The sequence below is a fragment of the Salvelinus fontinalis genome, chromosome 23 (genome assembly GCF_029448725.1).
Source record: "Salvelinus fontinalis isolate EN_2023a chromosome 23, ASM2944872v1, whole genome shotgun sequence".
NCBI lineage: Eukaryota > Metazoa > Chordata > Actinopteri > Salmoniformes > Salmonidae > Salvelinus > Salvelinus fontinalis.
Window position 1 is genome coordinate 31760982 of NC_074687.1, and position 26023 is coordinate 31787004.

At 45.2% G+C, this 26023-nt stretch overlaps 1 protein-coding gene across 1 annotated transcript in view; it reads left to right on the forward strand.

Annotated features, from left to right (window-relative positions):
- Positions 1-10452: 10452 nt before the first annotated feature.
- Positions 10453-26023, forward strand: part of LOC129821130 (inactive phospholipase C-like protein 1) — a 119372-nt gene continuing 103801 nt past the window's right edge. Inside the window, exon 1 of the mRNA XM_055878461.1 lies at positions 10453-11607. Coding sequence (XP_055734436.1) covers positions 11431-11607 — 177 coding nt within the window. The 5' untranslated portion in view covers positions 10453-11430. The remainder of the gene's footprint in view (positions 11608-26023) is intronic.

A 26023-nucleotide genomic window follows, 5' to 3' on the forward strand; every position in this document is an offset into this window, starting at 1 on the left:
CCCCCAGCCACATATTGCCAAGTGGATGGGTGTCTACAGAAGGTGGAAACGGTTACTTGCATAGTAGCAATATCAGAAATAGATAGTGTCAATATAAATAAAATAATATACAGTATGTACAAGAATAATATTAAAAACAATATCAGTGATAGATGAGGTAGTTATATGTGTCACACCCTGATCTGTTTCACCTGTCCGTGTGCTTGTCTCCACCCCCCTCCAGGTGTCGCCCATCTTCCCCACTATCCCCTGTGTATTTATACCTGTGCTTTCTGTCTGTCTGTTGCCAGTTTGTCTTGTTTGTTCAAGCCTACCAGCGTTTTTTCTCAGCTCCTGGTTTTCCCTAGTCTCTCTTTTTCATGTCCTCCTGGTTGTTGACCTTTGCCTGACCTGACCCTGAGCCTGCCTGCCGTCCTGTACCTTTGCTCCGCCTCTGGATTATCAACCTCTACCTGACCTGACCCTGAGCCTGCCTGCCGTCCTGTACCTGACCTGACCCTGAGCCTGCCTGCCGTCCTGTACCTGACCTGACCCTGAGCCTGCCTGCCGTCCTGTACCTGACCTGACCCTGAGCCTGCCTGCCGTCCTGTACCTGACCTGACCCTGAGCCTGCCTGCCGTCCTGTACCTTTGCTCCACCTCTGGATTATCAACCTCTACCTGACCTGACCCTGAGCCTGCCTGCCGTCCTGTACCTTTGCTCCACCTCTGGATTATCAACCTCTACCTGACCTGACCCTGAGCCTGCCTGCCGTCCTGTACCTTGGCCTCTGCTCTGGATTATTGACCCCTGCCTGACTTTACCTGTCGTTTGCCTGCCCCTGTGGCTACAATAAACATTGTTACTCCACACAGTCTGCACTTGGGTCTTACCTTGATTCCTGATAATATGCATACAATAAGGGGTATAGTGGCTGAGTAGCAGGATAAAAATAAATAAATAGTAGCAGCAACGTATGGTGTGTGTGTTAGGAGATAGTCATTTGAATAGAGGCAGTGCAGATAGTGCTGATGACTGAGTGTTTGAGTGTTATACATTTGCAAAAATGTCAAAAAACTGTTTTTGCCTTGCCATTATCAGGTACTGTGTGTAAATTGATGAGGGAAAAAACTATTTAAATTTTAGAGTAAGGCTGTAACGTAACAAAATGTGGAAAAAGTCAAGGGGTCTAAATACTTTCCGAATGCACTGTAATACTCACGCAGCGTTTGCTCCTATACCCTCCTTTTTCTTTATCTCCAGTAGTTTCCGAAACGAAGTCTTCCACAGTAAACATTTGCCCATTTCAAGTTTATTTTTCACATCCTCTGCATGCATTTTTCAGTCATGTGTTCCTGTGTTTGGAGTTTGTTATAACCAATTTATTGATGTGATTTATGATAGGCTATAGGTCAGGCCCTATTGGTCACATGCATGTGACGATTACATTTTTCACGTTGAGGGAATAGGGAATGTTTTGCCTAAACAAACTACAGATTTCGGTAACATAACTTTTCAGTCAGAAACAAGTAAGAAGCTGTCACGCCCTGGCCTTATTATTCTTTGTTTTCTTTATTATTTTAGTTAGGTCAGGGTGTGACATGGGTAATGTTTATGTTTTGTTGGTTTTGGGTGTTTATTTGGTAAAGGGGTTATGGGGTGTAGTAGATGGTTTTGTGTTGAGTGTATATGTCTAGTGTTGTCTATGTAAGAACGTTAGTAGCCTGTATGTTTGTGCACAACGTTTGTAGCTTCACGGTCGTTTTGTTGTTTTGTTGTTTTGTTAAAGTGTTTTTGTGTCGTGTTCATCTTCGTGTTATAATAAAAGAAGATGGCTTATTTTCCAAAAGCTGCATTTTGGTCCGTTAATCCGCCACACGATCGTGACAGAATTACCCACCATAGGACCAAGCGGCATGGAAGGCGGCAACAGGACCTACCTACACAGGATCTCTGGAGTTGGGAGGACGAATTGGAAAGAGATGGACCTTGGGATCAACCTGGAGAATATCGCCTCCCTCGTGAAGAGCTGGAGGCAGCGAAAGCCGAGAGGAGGCGATATGAGGAGGCAGCACGGAGACAAGGCTGGAAACCCGTGAGTAAAACCCAAAAATTTCTTGGGGGGGGCCTTAAAGGGAGTGTGGCGAAGTCAGGTAGGAAACCTGCGCCTACTCCCTGTACTTACCGTGGAGAGCGGGAGTACGGGCAGACACCGTGTTACGCAGTAGAGCGCACGGTGTCTCCTGTACGCGTGCATAGCCCGGTTCGGTACATTTCAGCTCCACGTATCGGCCGGGCTAGACTGAGCGTTGAGCCGTATGTCATGAAGCCGGCCCAACGCATCTGGTCACCAGTGCGTCTCCTCGGTCCGGCGTACATGGCACCAGCCTTACGCATGGTGTCCCCGGTTCGCCTACATAGGCCGGTGCGGGTTATTCCACCTCCCCGCACTGGTCAGGCGACGGGGAGCATAGAACCAGGTAAGGTTGGGCAGGCTCGGCGTTCAAGGGAGCCAGTACGCCTGCACGGTCCGGTATTTCCGGCGCCACCTCCCCGCCCCAATCCAGTACCACCAGTGCCTCCTCCACGCACTAGCTATATGGTGCGTGTCTCCAGCCCTTTACCACCAGTGTCTAAACCACGCACCAAGCCTCCTGTGTGTCCCCAGAGTCCTGTGCGTCCTGTTGCTGCTCCCCGCACTAGCCCTGAGATGCGTGTCTCCAGCCCGGTGCCACCAGTCCCGGCACCACGCACCAGGCCTACAGTGCGCCTCAGCCGGCAGGAGTCTGCCGTCTGCACAGCGTTGACTGAACTGCTCGTCTCCCCAGCGCCATCTGAGCCATCCGTCTCCCCAGCGCCATCTGAGCCATCCGTCTCCCCAGCGCCATCTGAGCCATCCGTCTGCAATGAGCCTGCAAAGCCGCCCGTCTGCCATGAGCCTGCAAAGCCGCCCGTCTGCCATGAGCCCACTGAGCCGTCCGCCAGACAGGAGCCGCTAGAGCCGCCAGCCAGACAGGAGCCGCTAGAGCCGTCCGTCAGACAGGATCTGCCAGAGCCGCCAACCAGACAGGATCTGCCAGAGCCGCCAACCAGACAGGATCTGCCAGAGCCGCCAACCAGACAGGAGCAGCCAGATCAGTCAGCCAGCCATGAGCAGCCAGATCCGTCAGCCAGCCATGAGCAGCCAGATCCGTCAGCTAGCCATGAGCAGCCAGATCCGTCAGCTAGCCATGAGCAGCCAGATCCGTCAGCTAGCCATGAGCAGCCAGATCCGTCAGCTAGCCATGAGCAGCCAGATCCGTCAGCTAGCCATGAGCAGCCAGATCCGTCAGCTAGCCATGAGCAGCCAGATCCGTCAGCTAGCCATGAGCAGCCAGATCCGTCAGCTAGCCATGAGCAGCCAGATCCGTCAGCTAGCCATGAGCAGCCAGATCCGTCAGCTAGCCATGAGCAGCCAGATCCGTCAGCCAGCCATGAGCAGCCAGATCCGTCAGCCAGCCATGAGCAGCCAGATCCGTCAGCCAGCCATGAGCAGCCAGATCAGTTAGCCAGCCATGAGCAGCCAGATCAGTTAGCCAGCCATGAGCAGCCAGATCCGTTAGCCAGCCATGAGCAGCCAGATCTGTCAGCCAGCCATGGGCCGTCCCTCAGTCCGGAGCTGCAGTCCCTCAGTCCGGAGCTGCAGTCCCTCAGTCCGGAGCTGCCATTCCTCAGTCCGGAGCTGCCCCTTACCCTGGAGCTGCCCCTTACCCTGGTGCTGCCCCTTACCCTGGTGCTGCCCCTTACCCTGGTGCTGCCCCTTACCCTGGTGCTGCCCCTTACCCTGGTGCTGCCCCTGACCCTGGTACTGCCCCTTACCCTGGTACTGGTCCTTAGTCCGGAGCTGTCCCTTAGTCCGGAACTCCCCCTTAATGCAATGGGGTTAATGTGGAGGGGGGTCGTTTGGAGGAAGCCTAGGAGGTGGTTAGGTACTGTGGTGACGTGGGGACTACGACCAGAGCCGGAGCCGCCACCGTGGAGGGGAGCCCACCCAGACCCTCCCCTAGACTGTGTATGGTGCGCCCGGAGTTCGCGCCTCAAGGGGGGGGTTATGTCACGCCCTGGCCTTATTATTCTTTGTTTTCTTTATTATTTTAGTTAGGTCAGGGTGTGACATGGGTAATGTTTATGTTTTGTTGGTTTTGGGTGTTTATTTGGTAAAGGGGTTATGGGGTGTAGTAGATGGTTTTGTGTTGAGTGTATATGTCTAGTGTTGTCTATGTAAGAACGTTAGTAGCCTGTATGTTTGTGCACAACGTTTGTAGCTTCACGGTCGTTTTGTTGTTTTGTTGTTTTGTTAAAGTGTTTTTGTGTCGTGTTCATCTTCGTGTTATAATAAAAGAAGATGGCTTATTTTCCAAAAGCTGCATTTTGGTCCGTTAATCCGCCACACGATCGTGACAGAAGCGAAATGGCTTAAATGATGTTGCAGCTTCAGCACGGACAGTACAATAAACATTTGCTGTGCTGTGGTGCCTAGGGAGGAGAGCGAGACAACCTGCACCAGTCACAAGGCACTCGCTGTCATTTTTTAACACAGTCTGACCATCAGGCTCTTTCTTAAGTAATTTGTGTGTCTTAATTATTTAATTAAACAGTGTGCTTAAAGCATCAGACAAGCTCAGTGCATATGTGTTTTATTTTATTCAAACACATAGGGTGTGTCTGTCTATATATGGAAAATTATGTTTCAACTTTTCGACCAATCGATTGGTTGAAAGAACAGGACGACTCTCGGTCGACCAAGATGTATTATTATTTTTTTTAACTGTTTTCCCCATTTTCATGATATCGAATTGGTAGTTATAGTCTTGTCCCATCGTTGCAACTCCCGTACAGACTCGGAAGAGGTTAAGGTCGAGAGCCGTGCGTCCTCCGAAACACGCCAATGCCAAGCCGCACTGCTTCTTGACACACTGCTCGCTTAACCCAGAAGCCAGCCGCACCAATCTGTTGGAGGAAACACCATACAACTGGCGACCGAAGTCAGCGTGCATGCGCCCGGCCTGCCACAAGGAGTCACTAGAGAGAGATAGGACTGTGCCTTAGACCGCTACGGACCTTTTTTCACGGGGACAGCCCTTCCACTCATATATGAGTAGCAAAGGCCCAGTGCACAACTTTTGTGAAAAACGAAACAAATACAAATCATTTATCAGGGGGTGCTGGAGCACCCTCAGCACCCCTACTTCCCGCACAAACAGAAATAAAAATTGACTAAAACATAATAATTACAAACATTAGGTCACCCCTTAAGGCCGATGTCCGCACCACTGCGGAAATCTAATTAGCATAATAAAAAAATCCCCACATAAATCTGTCAGTTTAAGATCGAGACATCTGTTGTTTTTTTTGCATTGGATGCATCTCAAAACTTCTGCATCTGTGGTGAAAAGTGACAGAGCTAAAGCGATGCTTGTCAGACTGAGAGAGCCCGAAAATCAATCTTAACACAAAATCGTCTGTAGTGGCCGAACTATTATGATCCCTCTGTGGAACGATGAGACTCTCACAAACACGATGGTGTTCTCCATTTTGCTCTACGGTCCCCACAAGCGTCTAGGGACTAGTCTGAAGTTGGTACAGCCAATCTGCCAACTAATATGACCCCTTGGTGCAAAGGTGAGACTCTCACGAACATGTCTGTTTGCTCTAGCATGCCCACAGGTCTCACAAGACTCATCTGAAGGTCCCCGGAACCAGTTGAAAAAATGTATGGAAGGATATGTGGAGACTGTTTAGTGCCAAAAATAAGGGGTTAAATACACGTAAAAATAGATATATATAAACTCAGCAAAAAAAGAAATGTCCCTTTATCAGGACCCTGTCTTTCAAAGATAATTTGTAAAAATCCAAATAACTTCACAGATCTTCATTGTAAAGGGTTTTAACACTGTTTCCCATGCTTGTTCAATGAACCCTGAACAATTAATGAACATGCACCTGTGTAAAACAGTTGTTAAGACACTAACAGCTTACAGACGGTAGGCAATTAAGGTCACAGTTACAAAAACTTAGGACACTAAAGAGGCCTTTCTACTGACTCTGAAAAACAGCAAAAGAAAGATGCCCAGGGTCCCTGCTCATCTGCGTGAACGTGCCTTAGACATGCTGCAAGAAGGCATGAGGACTGCAAATGTGGCCAGGGCAATAAATTGCAATGTCCGTACTGTGAGACGTCTAAGACAGCAGACCACGTGTAACAACACCTGCACAGGATCAGTACATCCAAACAGCACAGGTACAGGATGGCAACAACAACTGCCTGAGTTACACCAGGAACGCACAATCCCTCCATCAGTGTTCAGACTGTCTGCAGTAGGCTGAGAGAGGCTGGACTGAGGGCTTGTAGGCCTGTTGTAAGGCAGGTCTTCACCAGACATCACCGGCAACAACGTCGCCTATGGGCACAAACCCACCGTCGCTGGACCAGACAGGACTGGCAAAAAGGGCTCTTCACTGACAAGTCGCGGTTTTGTCTCACCAGGGGTGATGGTCGGATTCGCGTTTATCGTCGAAGGAATTAGCATTACACCGAGGCCTGTACTCTGGAGCGGGATCGATTTGGAGGTGGAGGGGCCATCAGGGTCTGTGGCGGTGTGTCACAGCATCATTGGACTGAGCTTGTTGTCATTGCAGGCAATCTCAACGCTGTGCGTTACAGGGAAGACATCCTCCTCCCTCATGTGGTACCCTTCCTGCAGGATCATCCTAACATGATCCTCCAGCATAACAATGCCACCAGCCATACTGCTCGTTCTGTTCGTGATTTCCTGCAAGACAGAAATGTCAGTGTTCTGCCATGGCCAGTGAAGAGCCCGGATCTCAATCCCATTGAGCACGTCTCACACGTCTGAGACCAGTTGGATCGGAGGGTGAGGGCTCGGGCCATTCCCCCCAGAAATGTCTGGGAACTTGTACGTGCCTTGGTGGAAGAGTAGGGTAACATCTCACAGCAAGAACTGGCAAATCTGGTGCAGTCCATGAGGAGGAGATGCACTGCAGTACCTAATGCAGCTGGTGGCCACACCAGATACTGATGGTTACTTTTGATTTTGTCCCCTTTGTTCAGGGACACATTATTCAATTTCTGTTAGTCACATGTTTGTCGAACTTGTTCAGTTTATGCCTCAGTTGTTGAATCTTGTTATGTTCATACAAATATTTATGCATGTTAAGTAAGATTGATTATAATTAACGCAGTTGACAGTGAGAGGACATTTCTTTTTTTGCTGAGTTTATAATGTTTATTTTCAGAAGTAGAACAGAGACTTCATAGCAAACTTCCTTTAGTTTTTTGGGGGGGGACTATCTGTTATTCCATGTAGTGAATTTGTTATTCAATGCATTTGTATGGGCTAATAGCAGTAAAGCCAAATAACATTTTTAATAAAATAATTTTGTACATTTTTATTTTGATACTTCAAGGGGTCTTAAAATTCTAAATAAAATGGCAAAATTATCCTTGGTATGACCTTCTTAAAACAATTCCATATACACTATATGTACAAAGTATGTTGACACCATTGCTGACAGGTGTACAGTACCAGTCAAACGTTTGGATACACCTACCCATTCCAGGGTTTTTCTTCTTTTTTTTTTTTACTGTTTTCTACATTGTAGAATAATAGTGAAGACATCAAAACTGTGAAATAACACATATGAAATCATGTAATAACCCCAAAAAGTGTTAAACAAATCAAAATATATTTCATATTTGAGATTCTTCAAAGTATTCACCCTTTGCCTTGATGACAGCTTTGCACACTCGTGGCATTCTCTCAACCAGATTCATGAGATAGTCACCTGGAATGCATTTCAATTAAAGTACTGATGAACTGTCGTTTCTCTTTGCTTATTTGAGCTGTTCTTGCCATAATATGAACTTGGTATTTTACCAAATAGGGCTATCTTCTGTATACCACCTCTACCTTGTCAAAACACAACTGATTGGCTCAAACACATTAAGGAAAGAATTTCCACAAATTAACTTTTAACAAGGCACAACTGTTAAGACATGAAGGCCAGACAATCCGGAAAATGTCAAGAACTTTGAAAGTTTCTTCAAGTACAGTCACAAAAACCATCAAGCGCTATGATGAAACTGGCTCTCATGAGAACCGCCACAGGAATGGAAGACCTAGAGTTACCTCTACTGCAGAGGATAAGTTAATTAGAGTTAACTACACCTCAGATTTCAGCCCGAATAAATGCTTCACGGAGTTCAAGAAACAGACACATCTCAACATCAACTGTTCAGAGGAGACTGTGTAAATCACTCCTTCATGTTCGAATTGCTGCAAAGAAACCACTACTAAAGGACACCATTAAGAAGAAGAGACTTGCTTAGGTCAAGAAACACGAGCAAAAGCCATTAGACCGGTGAAAATCTGTCCTTTGGTCTGATGAGTCCAAATTTGAGATTTTTGGTTCCAACCGCTGTGTCTTTGTGAGATGCAGAGTAGGTGAACGGATGATCTCCGCATGTATGGTTCCCACCATGAAGCATGGAGGAGGAGGGGTGATGGTGTAGGGGTGCTTTGCTGGTGACACTGTCTGTGATTTATTTAGAATTCAAGGCACACTTAACCAGCATGGCTACCACAGCATTCTGCAGCGATATGCCATCCCATCTGGTTTGCGCTTAGTGGGACTCTCATTTGTTGTTCAACGGGACAATTACCCAACACACCTCCAGGGTGTGTAAGTTCTATTTGACCAAGAAGGAGAGAGATGGAGTGCTGCATCAGATGACCTGGCCTACACCATCACCCGCATATGTTGGAACTACTTTAAGACTGTTGGAAAAGCATTCCAGGTGAAGCTGGATGAGAGAATGCCAAGAGCTGTCATCAAGGCAACGGGTGGCTATTTGAAGAATCTAAAATCTAAAATATATTTTGATTTGTTTAACACTTTTTTGGTTACTACATGATTCCATATATGTTATTTCATAGTTTTGATGTCTTCACTATTATTCTACAATGTAGAAAATAGTACAAATAAAGAAAAACCCATGAATGAGTAGGTGTGTCCAAACTTTAAACTGGTACTGTATAAAACCAAACGTCTAGGAGCAACAACAGCTCAGACACGAAGTGTTAGGCCACACAGAACGGGACCGCCAATTGCTAAAGCGTCTGTCCTCAGTTGTAATATTCACTACCGAGTTCCAAACTGCCTCTGGAAGCAACAATAACTGTTCATCGGGAGCTTCATGAAATGGATTTCCATGGCCGAGCAGCCCCACACAAGCATAAGATCACCATGTGCAATGCCAAGCGTCGACTGGTGTTAAGTTTGCCACCACTGGACTCTGGAGCAGTGGAAACGCGTTCTCTGGAGTGATGAGTCATGCTTCACCATCTGGCCGTCCGACAGACGAATCTGGGTTTGACGGATGCCAGCAGAACGCTACCTGCCCCAATGCATGGTGCCAACTGTAAGGTTTGGTGGAGGAGGAATAATGGTCTGTGGCTGTTTTTCATGGTTCTGACTAGGCCCCTTAGTTCCAGTGAAGGGAAATCTTAACTCTACAGCTTACAATGACATTCTAGACAGTTCTGCGCTTCCAACTTTGTGGCAACAGTTTAGGGAAGGCCCTTTCCTGTTTCAGCATGACAATGCCCCCGTGCACAAAGCGAGGTCCATTCAGAAATGGTTTGTTGAGATTGTTGTGGAAGAACTTGACTGGCCTAGACAGAGCCCTGACCTCAACTCCATCAAACACCTTTGCAATGAATTGGAACGCCGACTGCGAGCCAGGCCTAATCGCCCAAAATCATTGCCCGACCTCACTAGTACTCTTGTGGCTGAATGGAAGCAAGTCCCCCCAGCAATGTTCCAACGTCAAGTGGAACGTCTTCCCAGAAGAGTGGATGGAGGCTGTTATAGCAGCAAAGGGGGACCAACTCCATATTAATGCCCCTGATTTTGGAGTGTGATGTTCAACGAGAAGGCGTCCACGTACTTTTGGTCATGTAGTGTAGCTTAGTAGACCCCCGCTTAGACAGGGCTTAGTCTCTTATGGGTTAAATTTGTATATGACTATCTCTCTATTATATGTGGGAATACTTTGAAAATATTTCCAATACGAAAATCACTTGGGGCTGATTTGCTGGTGTTTTTACAGTCATTTATGTCCAACAATAAATACATAGAAATACCCGTGGGCCAAATTCAGCCTGTGGGCCGCCAGTTGAGGAATCCTGCTCGAGTGAGTCCCTCCTTTTCCTGGGCTCTGCTGTTCCTAGCCCTCTCCTCGCCACAAGAACATCTGGAACGTTTCCAACATGTGAGGCATTCCAGAGCCCGCGAGTTCTGACTCCACCCATCAACGAGTTTTGGTACGTTAACTGCGTGCGTTTTGGCGCTACGAGTGCCAAATACCTGTGCGTATTGGTCGCATGACGCGTCAATCATGATTTCTAGGATAGGAGGGAGGGCAGGGGCAGAGAGGTGGGGAGGAGTAGAGGCGGTGTAACTGTCAGTTGTATTCTTCATTCTCGTCAACATCGGCTGTTGCAGACTGACTATAAGCGATTAGCAGCTTAGAGTACTTTGAGATCTCAGTCAATGTACGGAACTATGTAATATAAATAAGTATTGTTCTCCCTAACAGAACACCATATATCACAGCGTAAAGTTTACTGCCTTGCGCTTTGGTAACTGTGTCGGTGATGGTAAGGCAGACTGAGTAAGCTACTTTGGGTAACCTACACCTAAATACGTTTGTTGTTTTTAACGATTTTTATTGCGAAGTTTCCTCTTCCCAATGTTCACCTATCATTGTGTGTGAAAAAGCTTTGTCGGAAGCATCCAGGACAGCGCTTTCTTTTATGGAGAGGTAGGGCTGCTACTGCCAATCTGTGAAACTGATCGGACTTGTTGCGCGAAAAACACGTCCTTCAGGAATGCATAGTATTTTGGGGTAAACCCGTTATCAAAACCAATTTACATTTAAGTCTGCGCGTGTCAGTGGTGTTTTGATTTCCCAACAGGTCACATTTCCGATTGTCTATAGTAAGTGTTCCCCACCCAATCCTTTGATTCTATACCAGATAGTAGGCTTACAAGTCAGGTCGACTTTGTGGACACGGGAGAGCGAACATGAGACTGGATGTGATGGACTTTCGGCGTAATTAAGGACATTTAAGTAATTAACCTACCCGACTGCCGGACCGGGGACGCTCTAACGGACTAACGGAATCGCCCGAGGCCAGATGAGCTGGAGTCCAGTTCCGTGATTTAATGTTTTTGGAAAGGCGCAGCAGACCCCTCAATACCCGGGCACTTCTGTAAATAAATGGCACCCATAAACAACCAACGACCAACGCAGACTTACTCCGAGGCAATACGTAACATTTTGTGATTTCCTAAACTGAAACTTGAACTTGGGCTTCTGTTGAGAAGATGTCGGAGCAAGAGCATTATGGGGACGGTCTGTGCGATGATGGAGCTCCTGAGATCATCCCGCCGAGAGCGTCCAGGACGGGGAGGCGGAGCGGAGTCATCCTCCCCGGCCAGGACAACGACACCATCGTCCTGGAGGCAGTGAGGGCAGCCCCCCGCAGGAGCAGCATCATCAAGGTAAGAGATTCGTTTATTGAGGTGATTGTTGAGGCTACATGTGATGACACTGGCACATCTATCTGACCGATTTCGGTTAACTGACCTGTCAAACACAAGCGCCTGCCTTTCCCTGAGCCAATTGTTTAACATAGTTCACCCAAAGAAAACCAAATACCCAGGCTGCATATTGAAAAACCATAGGCTAGGCCTAATAGACGCACTGGAGCCTCTCATTGCAATATTCATAATGTGTATTCATCTACTTCTAATGTCTCTGCAACAGACACTCGACATGGAGCCGTCGGATAAAGGACTGCCAATATTTAATAGAGGTAGGATAAGCTACAGAGGGTTGTGATTACATTAGCGTGCGAACAAGCATCAGACAAATGCCATGTATGCTACTCTTCTGAGATGGTCTCAATTTGGTTCTCAGACGTAATACCCCACACTGGATGACAATTGTTGTTGAGGACTTATAAGAAAGTGATCTATTTTTCAAGGAGAGAAACGTGCAGGTTGCGATGGGCTATAATAGTGTTCTGAAACTGAAATTACGTAGCCTAGGCCTATTGGTCTCTTTGGATATACAATGTAGGCAACAGCAGGTGTCACTCACTTCAGTCATGCACAGCATCATTTACTCACTCAGTACGCACTCAAAATAACTACTACTACTACTATGTGGTATCATTGTGATTTTAACTGTGTTTATGCACGGAATATTTCCTAGAATATAGGCGACACATTGTTCATTCAATCTGTGACGCCGCCCGTACCTACTCTGAACAACACCTATGGGAATGGGGAATTCTGATAGGAACCTGGCTAATCAACTGGACTTGGTTGTTTAGGGAAACCAGTACACTCAACTCAAGGTGTCACCCCCAAAACATGTACCCCCCTCCCCAACATTTCAAATATTTTCACATGACCCTCTCCTTGTAAAATAAATTGCACATAGAATTAACTCAAAATAATGTTTACGACCACAAATAACAATTTCTTTCAAATGTTTCTTTACACTACAGTCGTGGCCAAAAGTCTTGAGAATGACACAAATAGTAATTTTCAAAAAGTCTGCTGCCTCAGTTTGTATGATGGCAATTTGCATATACTCCAGAATGTTATGAAGAGTGATCAGATGAATTGCAATTAATTGCAAAGTCCCTCTTTGCCATGCAAATGAACTGAATCCCCAAAAATCATTTGCACTGCATTTCAGCCCTGCCACAAAAGGACTAGCTGACATCATGTCAGTGATTCTCTCGTTAACACAGGTGTGAGTGTTGACGAGGACACGGCTGGAGATCACTCTGTCATGCTGTTTGAGTTCGAATAACAGACAGGAAGCTTCAAAGGAGGGTGGTGCTTGGAATCATTGTTCTTCCTCTGTCAAGCATGGTTACCTGCAAGGAAACACGTGCCGTCATCATTGCTTTGCACAAAAAGGGCTTCACAGGTAAGGATATTGCTGCCAGTAAGATTGCACCTAAATCAACCATTTATCGGATCATCAAGAACTTCAAGGAGAGCGGTTCAATTGTTGTGAAGAAGGCTTCAGGGCGCCCAAGAAAGTCCAGCAAGCACCAGGACTGTCTCCTAACGTTGATTCAGCTGTGGGATCGGGGCACCACCAGTACAGAGCTTGCTCAGGAATGGCAGCAGGCAGGTGTGAGTGCAAGACTTTTGGAGGATGGCCTGGTGTCAAGAAGGGCAGCAAAGAAGCCACTTCTCTCCAGGAAAAACATCAGGGACAGACTGATATTCTGCAAAAGGTACAGGGATTGGACTGCTGAGGACTGGGGTAAGTCATTTTCTCTGATAAATCCCCTTTCCGATTGTTTGGGGCATCCGGAAAAAAGCTTGTCCAGATATTGACTCTTTGCATCAACTTCATGTAATTGCCTTTGACACTTAAGAAATGCTTGTAATTATACTTCAGTATTCCATAGTAACATCTGACAAAAATACCTAAAGACACTAAAGCAGCAAACTTTGTGGAAGTTAATATTTGTGTCATTCTCAAAACTTTTGGCCAGACTGTAGGATCAGAGCCGTCTGCAGACAATGATCAGCTAGGGGGACATGTGATTTTCAACATTTTGATGACATATGTATAATTATATACAATATATGCAACACATTTTCCACCAGCAGGTTTCTGTGCCAATGCACCCCACAACCAATAAACAAAGCATACCGACTTCGTGGACTTCAATATCATGGTTTGCATTTTCAACACCACAATACATAGATTATGTCGATCTCGATAAACAGAAAATACATCCCTCCTTACCTTGTGGGTGTACCCAGTATTGAAGGCCTGGCTTGACAATCTCCGAATGTCATTGGATTTTTGGGTGTTTTGTAACAGATGTCTCATTCCATTCATCAAATGGCCGCTGCACAGTTTGGATTGATTGATTGGTTTTATTTGTCAGTAAACACAGTACAAATATTTTTAAAAGTGACCTGGGATTGCACAATAAAGTCTGGGATTTACTTCCATTGTGGTCCCTATTTTTACATAAATACATATACAATGACAGAGATACAGATACATTATGCTAGGCAAATGCTAGGCAAAAAAACAGACAAAAAAATGCTCGACCTCCAGATGAGTATGAGAGGGGAGTTTACAATTCTTGTTTTGGCTGGTCTGTAGCTTATTCTTTAGATGTTTAGCGCTGCTGGTGAACCATGATGTGCAGGCATAATCAAAGTGACACTGGACTAGCGCACTTGCCATTGTCTTTAGGGTGTCTATCGGTTTCCATCCAATTGGCGCAAGATTTCCATGAGAATATTCTAAAATCTGCATAAAAACAATATGCGCATTTTCCCATCAGTTGTTTCCATCAAATTGATTTGTTGCGGATACACCTCTATGAGTAAATACGTAGTGCACATAAAAATGTATTTTGTAGTTAAATTCCCATTTACCGAATTAAAAATACAAGTTAATGGGTTTCCATGGCATTTTAAACTCCAGGCCTAATAAGTATAGCTAATGTGACAACTCTGGTATTGGTACGTGCGCGCTAGCCAACAGCTCGCAGATACAGTGCAGGTATAGCCTACCATATAATGAGATTATTATGGATAAAAGTGCAAGATCATTTTATTTGTCAAACGGCAGCCAAGCACCGATCATCATGTCACCAGAATAAGACCCTCGATATTTATTGGAAAGGAGCATCAAACTCATCACGTGCACTTTCACCACCCTGTGAAGTTCATCATAATATATTTCACGTGTAGCCTAATAAACTGCACGCTTTCCCAAGATGTTGTGACCTTTTTATCCGACATGTACTTTACTCACATAAAAAGGTTGGATGGAAACCAGGTTAATATCAGGCCATTTTGAGGATGCTGTAATTATATTTTGGACGAACGTGTGCATGCCTACAGGAGACATTTGAATTAGCCTAATCAGAGTCAAACATTGTGACTGGTTGTGTTTGTACCACATATAAAAGGTAAAACATTTGAAAAGTTAGGCTATATTGAAGCGTTAGGTTCTAGGTGCGTGAGGGATAGCCGCTTGGATTGGAGAGGAGGCAGAGCGCACCTTAAGCTTTCCTGAATAACGATGATCTGCAACAGACAGAGCATCTTAGTATCAGAAGTAAAAATACAGCCAGAGTGGCCTGGTACTGTGCCTTTCTAGACCTTATAAACTGTCGAGTAGACCCACAACTGATCCAAATGAAACATTCAATTCACAGGGCTTTTGCGCTGTTATTCAAATGCCATTTTCACTGCAGCCTAGAGTACTCACTTGAGAACAATAATACAGTTATTCATTGCATTGTGGTGTTGTAGACTAGTCTAGGTAGGCTAATTGTGTTGCCCCTAAAAAAGATAATTATGGGAGCTTTTTGTCTTCACTGTTCTTTCATGCGCAATGCTGCACCTGGCCTCTCTGCTGCCTATATCAGCTATTCCTATTTGTTCTTGTGGATTCATATTTAAAATGTATGCAGCTTTGAATGATTTCATGTGTGGTATGATTGCTAGTTATCCTATTGCAGATCTGGACAAACAAACCACCTACTCCTATTGTCACTATGAATGGTGGATAGAGGGCTGGATAGACAGACTGGTAGACTATATTGACTTGTGATATAGTAAAAGTTAGCGGGCGGAAAAGAGTAGTGCATAAGGGAAGAACCAAAACATATAGGGGAGGTGCATGCAAGCAGATGAGGACATTTGGCTAGGATGGAAGAAATTCTGTAGTAAAACTTGCAAAAGAACAAATGTAAACCAGGGAAAAAATGCATTGCCCGACCCTATTCACAATAAAAAAATGACACAACCCTCCCCTATTTTGCAGTAAGTAATGTTCCCAAATTGTTCCTGAGAACGTTAGGAAACAACATTTTTCAGTGTGAATTTCAGTACTGGGGCATAACTTTTCCTACAGGTTCTGTCGTGGTTCTATTTAAAGTAATATTCTGAGAACGTTCAGTGAATGTTAAGAAACAACATTCTTCTACAGGAATTTCAGTACTTCAGCATAATGTTTCCTGCAGGGTTCCTCATGGTTCCTCATGGTTCCTCGTGGTAGGAGATAAGAAACCTCAGGAAATATTTTTGTTTTTTGGACACATATTCAACCCATTTTTTGTTTGCACAAAACTACCTCCATACTTTTTTAAAACCGGTACCAGGTTACCTTCAGACAAGTTCCTTGACACTTGTGGAGGTTGTAGAGCAAAACGGAGAACACCATCGTGTTTGTGAGAATCTCATCTTTCCATACAGAACCATTTCAGGGAAACATAGTAAGGTGTTCTCAGAACCTCCCTGCAACCTAAAAATGAATGTTCCCAGAACAGGAGAAATGATCACTTCCGTTCTCAGAACGTTTAAAAATGTTTCTGTTTTACCGGTCAGGTTTCATTCCTAGAACCACTGGGAAACCAAAAATGTACGTTCCCACAACTTCCAAGGAACCAAATGTGCTATCTGGTATAGTGAAGAGCCACGTGGTTACCCTTCACTCACCATTTACTCCAGTGCTCATTAAAGCCACCCACCCAGTTCATCTAATGCTAGAGTCTTATAATCCCTCTACACGAATACATAAAGCAGTATGTAGCTCTTCCTTTTCCACCAAGTTAAAATATTTTTATTTGCAATGTTGAAATTGAGTGGTCATATTAGTTTGTAGGCCAAACCGTTCGGATGCTACAGACGTTTTCTTGGGAACACCGATTTTCGGGATGTCTCATGGTCTGACAAACTCCGCTGTAGCTCAGCCACCTTCTACCGTCGATGCAGAAGGCCGACATAGGCAGATTCGGTGGATTGAGACGCAGCCCATGCAAAAACCAGATATCTCTAGCTTAAACTGACAGATTTTGATGGGGATGCGCCAATTAACTCTTAATTAAAACCTACAGTACATTCTGTTCTCAGCATCAACAAAACTCTATCTTTTATCTTGTTCAGGTGTGTTGGCCGTGCCCACTAATTGGCTACCCTTTTGAAATCGGGTCTGTTTGAAATCTCACTGATGCCATGCCACAATAAAAAATAAATGTGTTTGCATAAATTAATTTAATTAATTTTCATGTGTCCTATCTGTGCATGGAATTCAACATAGTTAACCCAAAATAAGCTACCATTGTTATTAAAAGTATTATTGAAACCTTTACATTTTGTTCAAAACATTCACAACATTTAGAGAATGTTCTCAAAACATTATTTAATTACCTTCAAATAACCCATCATTTCCATTCTCAGAACATTAATAAAACCTCCCAGGAAAACGTTCAGTGAACCCTAGTTAAACGTTCTCAGAACCTCCCTGCAACATAAAAATGAACGTGCCCAGAACAGGTGAAATGTTCACTTCCGTTCTCAGAATGTTTAACAAACTTTTACGATTTACCTGTCAGGAAATTATGGCTTTGTTCCAATGGGAAACAAAAAATGTACTTTCCCACAACTCCCAAAGAACCAAATGTGCTAGCTGGGGTCTGTGCAAAGGTAGTGTTCTGTTCAGAGGTACTACACCTTAACCTTCCTGTCACTCTCTCACTGTAGAAGGAAAAATAAAACAACAAAAGTCAGTCAGTCACATGATCAGGCACTAGATGACCAGAAAGTTACACTAGCTGGCTACACTGGTCACACTGTGTCTCTGTCTGCCATTTCACTAATAACCATAGTACCAGGTGCCTAGAAACATCCACAACAGAAGAAGATAAATATGCAACATGTCCAATATTGTGACCTTACCAATTGGACTGACTGGGCTGTCTGAAATACACTATGATCCACTACACACACTCTGCCCTTGGGAAAAGCCACTCACACTAAAATGCTTCAGCAAACAGACAGATGTATCTATTAAGGGAGGATTTCATCTTGTTGCCCTGGAAAAGCATATAGAAACGCTCTCACCCTGTGTGTGTGTGTGTGTGTGTGTGTGTGTGTGTGTGTGTGTGTGTGTGTGTGTGTGTGTGTGTGTGTGTGTGTGTGTGTGTGTGTGTGTGTGTGTGTGTGTGTGTGTGTGTGTGTGTGTGTGTGGGGGGGGGGGGGGGGGACTGGAACAACGAATGGATATTAAGGAATAATCGATTCCTTCGTGTTCTCTGTGTCTTCTGCTGCCTGGCCTGCGAGTCAGTCTTGGATCAAAGTAATCTGGATTATTATAATGCCTCTTGTTTCTGCCTTGCCCTCCCAAACTCTGTGTAGACATCCCAGCTAGCACATAATGTTCTGAGAACCAAATGTTTCTTAGAGCTTGATGATAGCGTGGTTGTCCAAGGATTATTTTGCATAGAACCTTCCCACAACTTTCTGGGAATGGTGCAGGAAAGTTGCTTGGCTTTGGAACATTCTCAGCATATTTAAGGAATGTTATTTTCTTGGTATTTCATTACTTTAACAGAACGTTTCCTAAAAGTTCAAACATGGTTACATTTTTAAAAAATTATAATGCTCTAGGAACGTCATCCAACTGGTTTGACATTGGGAATGTTCTCAAATAGTTCCGAGAACGTTAAGAAACAACGTTCTTCTGTAGGAATTTCAGTACTTCAGCATAACGTTTCCTCATGGTTCTATTTAAAGTCATGTTCTCAGAACATAATTTTTTTTCCTTAGTAAAAACCACAAGAAAACATTAGTAACATTCAAAGAACGTTCTAAGAATGTTATTCAAAAACATATACATTCCATTCTCAGCATCAACAGACTCTCTATATCCTCTATCTTGTTAAGTGTGTTCAGGTGTGTTGGCCGCACCCACTAATTGGCCACACCTGATCCGGCAAACATTGTTTTTGTTTGACATCGGCTGCTGAATTTGCAGGGCTTCGATTCAGCCACAGGAGTATCCCACCTTTAACTCTCTCGCTGTTTCTCTCTCTCTGTATCTCTCTGTCCCACTGTTTCTCTCTCTCTCGCTGTTTCTCTCTCTCTGTATCTCTCTGTCCCACTGTTTCTCTCTCTCTCTATCTCTCTTTGTCTCTCAATGTCATTTTAAGGGGTTTTATTGGCATGGGAAACATATCTTTACATTGACAAAGAAAGTGAAATAGATAATAAACAAAAACAATAAACAATACAAGATTAACAGTAAACATTACACTTACAAAAGTTTCAAAATAATAAAGACATTTCAAATGTCATATTATGTCAATATACAGTCTTGTGCAAATAGTTAAATTATAAAAGGGAAAATAAATACACATCAATATAGGTTTACAATGGTGTTTGTTCTTCACTGGTTACCCTTTTCTTTTGGCAACAGGTCACAAATCTTGCTGCTGTGATTGCACACTGTGGTATTTCACCCAGTAGATATGGGAGTTTATCAGAATTGGGTTTGTTTTCAAATTCTTTTTGGGTCTGGGTAACCTGAGGGAAATATGTGTCTCTAATATGGTCATACATTTGGCAGGAGGTTAGGAAGTGCAGCTCAGTTTCCACCTCATTTTGTGGGCAGTGTGCACATTTTTTTTTTTTTTTTTACCTTTATTTAACTAGGCAAGTCAGTTAAGAACAAATTCTTATTTTCAATGACGGCCTAGGAACAGTGGGTTAACTGCCTGTTCAGGGGCAGAACGACAGATTTGTACCTTGTCAGCTCGGGGATTTGAACTTGCAACCTTCCGGTTACTAGTCCAACGCTCTAACCACTAGGCTACATAGCCTGCCTTCTCTTGAGAGCCAAGTCTGCCTACGACTGCCATTCTCAATAGCAAGGCTATGCTCACTGAGTCTGTACATAGTCAAAGATTTCCTTAATTTTGGGTCAGTCACTGTGGTCAGGTATTCTGTCACTGGGTACTCTCTGTTTAGGACCAAATAGCATTCTAGTTTGCTCAGTTTTTTTCTAAATTCTTTCCAATGTGTCAAGTAATTATTTTTTTGTTTTCTCATGATTTGGTTTGTTCCAAGGGTGTAAAGTCCTTAAGTAAAAATACTTTAAAGTACTACTTAATTTGTTTTTTGGAGTATCTGTACTTTACTATTTATATTTTCGAACAACTTTTACTTCACTACATTCCTAAAGAAGATATTGTACTCATTTTCCCTGACAACCCAGAGTACTCGTTACATTTTGAATGCTTAGCAGGACAGGAAAATTGTGAAATTCACGCACTTATCAAGAGAACACAGGTCATCCCTACTGCCTGTGGTCTGGCGGACTCACTAAACACAAATTTCTTTACTTTTACTCAAGTATGACAATTGGGTACATTTTCCACCACTGGTTGGGTCTAATTGTGTTGCTGTCCTGGGGCTTCTATTTCTCCCTATCCCCCTCTCTCCCCTGCTGTGCAGCCCTGCACTAGACAATGATTTGTTTACAAAGTACACTTGGCTCCGGGTCAAACATAATGAGTGTGTGTGTGTGTGTGAGTTTGTGTTTATCGGAGTGTATGTGTGTAGCTATTCTCTGCAGGAGGGGACTGCCGTAGGTTTGTGTGTGTGTGTTTTTGTGTGTGTGTGTAGGAGGAGATACTGGAGCCTCTGTCCCTCAGTGTCATCCTCCTACTGGTACCACAGCACCCCTGGAACTGCTCATCATGAGGCTGTGTGTCAGTGTGTGTATGTGTTTGCCTTGAGGAATTGGCCTGAATCAAATAGAAACTAAGACATATTGCCCTGTGACAGCTGCTTTAGCCACCTATGAAAGACACTTTATCCCTGACACTTTTAGCATACAGTATCACACGGTACGAGTCAGGACTGCCACCAAACTATTTCCGTACTAATTGGCTTTATACCTTCGCCAGTATACCTTGATCTGCCTTTCTCCCTTTCAGTTGAGCTTTTGTGTTGACACGAGTAGCCAGGATAAGCAGAGAGAGAGAGAGAGAGAGAGAGAGAGAGAGAGAGAGAGAGAGAGAGAGAGAGAGAGAGAGAGAGAGAGAGAGAGAGAGAGAGAGAGAGAGAGAGAGAGAGAGAGAGAGAGAGAGAGAGAGAGAGAGAGAGAGAGAGAGAGAGAGAGAGAGAGGTGGAGACAGGGAGAGAGAGGAGGGAGAGAGAAATAGAGGAGGGGAAGAGAGATAAGGGGGAGGAGGGCAAGCCCTATCTGCATGCTGCTTCCTGTTTAGTAATACCCTCTCTGCAGATGATGTTGTTGAGTTCCTCCCTTTCTTTCTCTCGTTCTCTCTGTTACATAGTTTACTCTTCTGATTAGCTGTTATTGTGAGTGTTTTGTCAGGGTCATGACAGAAAAGGAGCTTCAACCAACCAACCAGACAGACAGACAGAGAGAGACAGAGAGAGACAGAGAGAGACAGACAGACAGACAGACAGAGAGAGACAGAGAGAGACAGAGAGAGACAGACAGACAGACAGACAGACAGACAGACAGGCAGACAGACAGACAGACAGAGAGAGAGAGAGAGAGAGAGAGAGAGAGAGAGAGACAGACAGAGAGAGAGACAGACAGAGACAGACAGACAGACAGACAGACAGACAGACAGACAGACAGACAGACAGACAGACAGACACAGAGGGAGAGAGAGAGAGACAGAGGGAGAGAGAGAGAGAGAAAGCAGATGCAGAGGGAGAGAGAGAGAGAGAGAGAGAGAGAAAGCAGATGCAGAGGGAGAGAGAGAGAGAGAGAGAGAGAGAAAGCAGATGCAGAGGGAGAGAGAGAGAGAGAGACTAAGTGTGTTTGGACATGTTGTACAAAACGAAGTGCAAAGGTAGAGAATGTGACTGAAATGTCGAAAGGGGAGGAAAGAGGAAAAGTAGAGACGGATGTGCAGAGAGGATGTAGAGAGAGATAAACAGAGAGTAAGAAAGCGATTAACTGAGAGAGAGATTTACACAGTAAAGGAAGGGCTGTGAATGGGGCAGTCTGTATGCGTGTGCGTGCTTGTGGGCGTGTGTGTGCATGTGTGTTTGCTCACTAGTGCATGGTGTTTTACCTCAGGGTGGAGCAGACTGGAGAAGGGCTCTGGAGAGTTAGAAATAAGGCTGATTTGTGCCTGCTTCAACACCTTTAAGTCAATACAGCAGAGCCTACAGGAAACTGGAGGGCCATGGGATGGTTGGCCCCGTTAGGGGTGAACAGGGCAGACTCACGCACGCACACACACGCACGAACACCAGTGTTGGGGGTAATGCTTTACAAAAGTAACATGTTACGTAATCAGAATAGTTTTATGAGTAACAAAGTAAAGTAACGTGTTACTTTTTCAAATTGGATAATTTTATTTCGGTCACTTTGTCAAACAATGTGTGCGTTACATTCAGAATCATATCTCTACCAGGCACGTGTTTCCATGATTTTTAAAACAATTTCCCCGCAAATCTACCCTGTTTCTTAACAGGGAGAATCGACTCTGGGAAGAAAGGGTGCCATCCTTCTCTTCTCACTCCAAAATGTTCTTTGGCACACACACATGCACTAAACTATTTTTCTTAGATTTTGCCAAAATAAATTATATTTAAAAAAGTCTTTTAATGTCTAGATTACTATCTACTCCCTTCCCTGAAAATCCCACCCCCAATAATTAATTGACAGGTCTTAAACCCTACCAACCCTGAGACTCACAAACATCCCGCCTTCTTCCCTGACAATCCCACCCACTGTGATCGATTGACAGGCCAAGCTGTTTAGAATGTGTCCAGGATAACTCATGACAATGGGGAAATAATATCGAAAATGGGAGGAATAATATTGTTTTACCCAATAATAATTTTTATTTTGTACTTGCTAGTTTAAGAAAAAGCCAAGCTGTTCTGTCACATATAATGCGATCACAATAATGTAGTAACACTTTTCTTTCTCAATATGGCAGTGCTATCTGGTAGGGCATTGAACAAGTACTGTCAATTTGAAAATACAAACTTGTAATGGATTGCGTCAGTAGAAGGAGAGGAGGACCAAAGCGCAGCGTGGTGCGTATCCATAATTTATTAGAATACTTCTCAATATGAACAAAAACAATAAACAGACAAAAAACCAACAAAGCTACAGTCCCGAACTAGTGAACACAGAAAAAAACAGGAACAATCACCCACAAACCAACAGTGAAAACAGGCTACCTTAATATGGTCCCCAATCAGAGACAATGCAAAACACCTGCCTCTGATTGAGAACCATATCAGGCCAAATGACAAACCTCAACATAGAAACACATAACATAGACTGCCCACCCTAACTCACGCCCTGACCATACTAACTAAAGACAAAAACAAAGGAAAATAAAGGTCAGAACGTGACAGTACCCCCCCCCCCCCCCCCAAAGGTGCGGACTCCGGCCGCAAAACCTGAACCTATAGGGGAGGGTCTGGGTGGGCGTCTGTCCGCGGTGGCGGCTCTGGCGCGGGACGTGGACCCCACTTAACCATAGTTTTAGTCCGCCTCAACCGCCCCCGTGGCCTTTTACGAGCGGCGCTCCTTGCCGCCGACCTCTGACTGGGGACCCTAGCCATGGGTCCCGAATGGACGGGAGATTCCGGCAGCACCGGAGTAAAGGACAACTCCGGCAGTGCCGGACAGGCGGGAAACTCCGGCAGCGTTGGAGTGAAAGGCAATTCCGGCAGCTCCTGGCTGACTGACGTCTCTGGCAGGTCCTGGCTGACTGACGGCTCTGGCAGGTCCTGGCTGACTGACGGCTCTGGCAGCTCCTGGCTGGCTGGCGGCTCTGGCAGGTCCTGGCTGACTGGCGGCTCTGGCAGCTCCTGGCTGGCAGGCGGCTCTGGCAGCACCTGGCTGGCTGGCGGCTCTGGCAGCTCCTGGCTGGCTGACGGCTCTGGCAGGCCCTGGCTGGCTGACGGCTCTGGCAGGTCCTGGCTGGCGGGCGGCTCTGGCGGCTCCTGACTGGCGGGCGGCTCTGGCGGCTCCTGACTGGCGGGCGGCTCTGGCAACTCCTGACTGGGGGGCGGCTCTGACGGCTCCTGACTGGCGGGCGGCTCTGGCGGCTCCTGACTGGCGGGCGGCTCTGGGGGCTCCTGACTGGCGGGCGGCTCTGGTCGGCTCCTGACTGTCGGGCGGCTCTGGCGGCTCCTGACTGACGGACGGCTCTAGCGGCTCAGGACAGACGGGCGGCTCTGACGGCTCAGGACAGACGGGCAGCGCAGGCGGCGCTGGGCAGACGGGCAGCGCAGGTGGCGCTGGACAGACGGGCAGCGCAGGCGGCGCTGGACAGACGGGCAGCGCAGGCGGCGCTGGACAGACGGGCAGCTCAGGCGGCGCTGGGCAGACGGGCAGCGCAGGCGGCGCTGGACAGACGGGCACACCTGTAGGGAGGAGACGGAGAGACAGCCTGGTGCGTGGGGCTGCCTCAGGACCACCCACACACATTTTTTTTTTTACACCTTTATTCAATCTTTATTTAACTAGGCAAGTCAGTTAAGAACACATTCTTATTTTCAATGACTGCCTAGGAACGGTGGGTTAACTGCCTCGTTCAGGGGCAGAACGATAGATTTTTACCTTGTCAGCTCGGGGGATTCAATCTTGCAACCTTACAGTTAACTAGTCCAACGCTCTAACCACCTGATTACATTGCACTCCACGAGGAGCCTGCCTGCCTGTTACGCGAATGCAGTAGAAGCCAAGGTAAGTTGCTAGCTAGCATTAAACTTATCTTATAAAAAACAATCAATCAATCATAATCACTAGTTAACTACACATGGTTGATGATATTACTAGTTTATCTAGCGTGTCCTGCGTTGCATATAATCGATGCGGTGCGTATCGTTGCTCCAATGTGTACCTAACCATAAACATCAATGCCTTTCTTAAAATCAATACACAGAAGTATATATTTTTAAACCTGCGTATTTAGCTAAAAGAAATCCAGGTTAGCAGGCAATATTAACCAGGTGAAATTGTGTCACTTCTCTTGCGTTCATTGCACGCAACGGATCACCGGGGGCACACTGCCTACCCTCCAGGACACCTACAGCACCGGATGTCACAGGAAGGCCAAAAAGATCATCAAGGACATCAACCACCTGAGCCACGGCCTGTTCACCCCGCTATCATCCAGAAGGCGAGGTCAGTACAGGTGCATCAAAGTTGGGACCGAGAGACTGAAAAACAGCTTCTATCTCAAGGCCATCAGACTGTTAAATAGCCATCATTAGCTGGCTACCACCCGGTTACTCAAACCTGCACCTTAGAGACTGCTGCCCTATATACATAGACATGGAATCACTGGTCACTTTAATAATGTTTACATACTGCTTTACTCATTTCATATGTATATACTGTATTCTATTCTACTGTATTTTAGTCAATGCCACTCAGACATTGCTCGTCCTAATATTTACACTACTAATGCAAATTGTCTGGGTAGCCATTTGACTAGATGTTCAGGAGTCTTATAATCCAAGTTTATAATTTTAAAAGTCTAATTGATCATTAGAAAACCCTTTTGCAATTATGATAGCACAGCTGTAAACTGTTGTTCTGATTAAAGAAGCAACAAAACTGACTTTCTTTAGACTAGTTGAGTATCTGGAGCATCAGCATTTCTGGGTTTGATTACAGGCTCAAAATGGCCAGAAACAAATAACTTTCTTATGAAACTCGTCAGTCTATTCTTGTTCTGAGAAATTAAGGCTATTCCATGCGAGAAATTGCCAAGAAACTGAAGATCTCGTACAACGCTGTGTACTACTCCCTTCACAGAGCAGCGTAACCTGGCTCTAACCAGAATAGAAAGCGTAGTGGAAGGCCCCGGTGCACAACTGAGCAAGAGGACAAGTACATTAGAGTGTCTAGTTTGAGAAACAGATGCCTCACAAGTCCTCAACTGGCAGCTTCATTAAATAGTACTCGCAAAACACCAGTCTCAACGTCAACAGTGAAGAGGCGACTCCGGGATGCTGCCTTCTAGGCAGAGTTGCAAGGAAAAAGCCATATCTCAGACTGGCCAATAAAAAGAAAAGATTAAGATGGGCAAAAGAACACAGACACTGGACAGAGGAA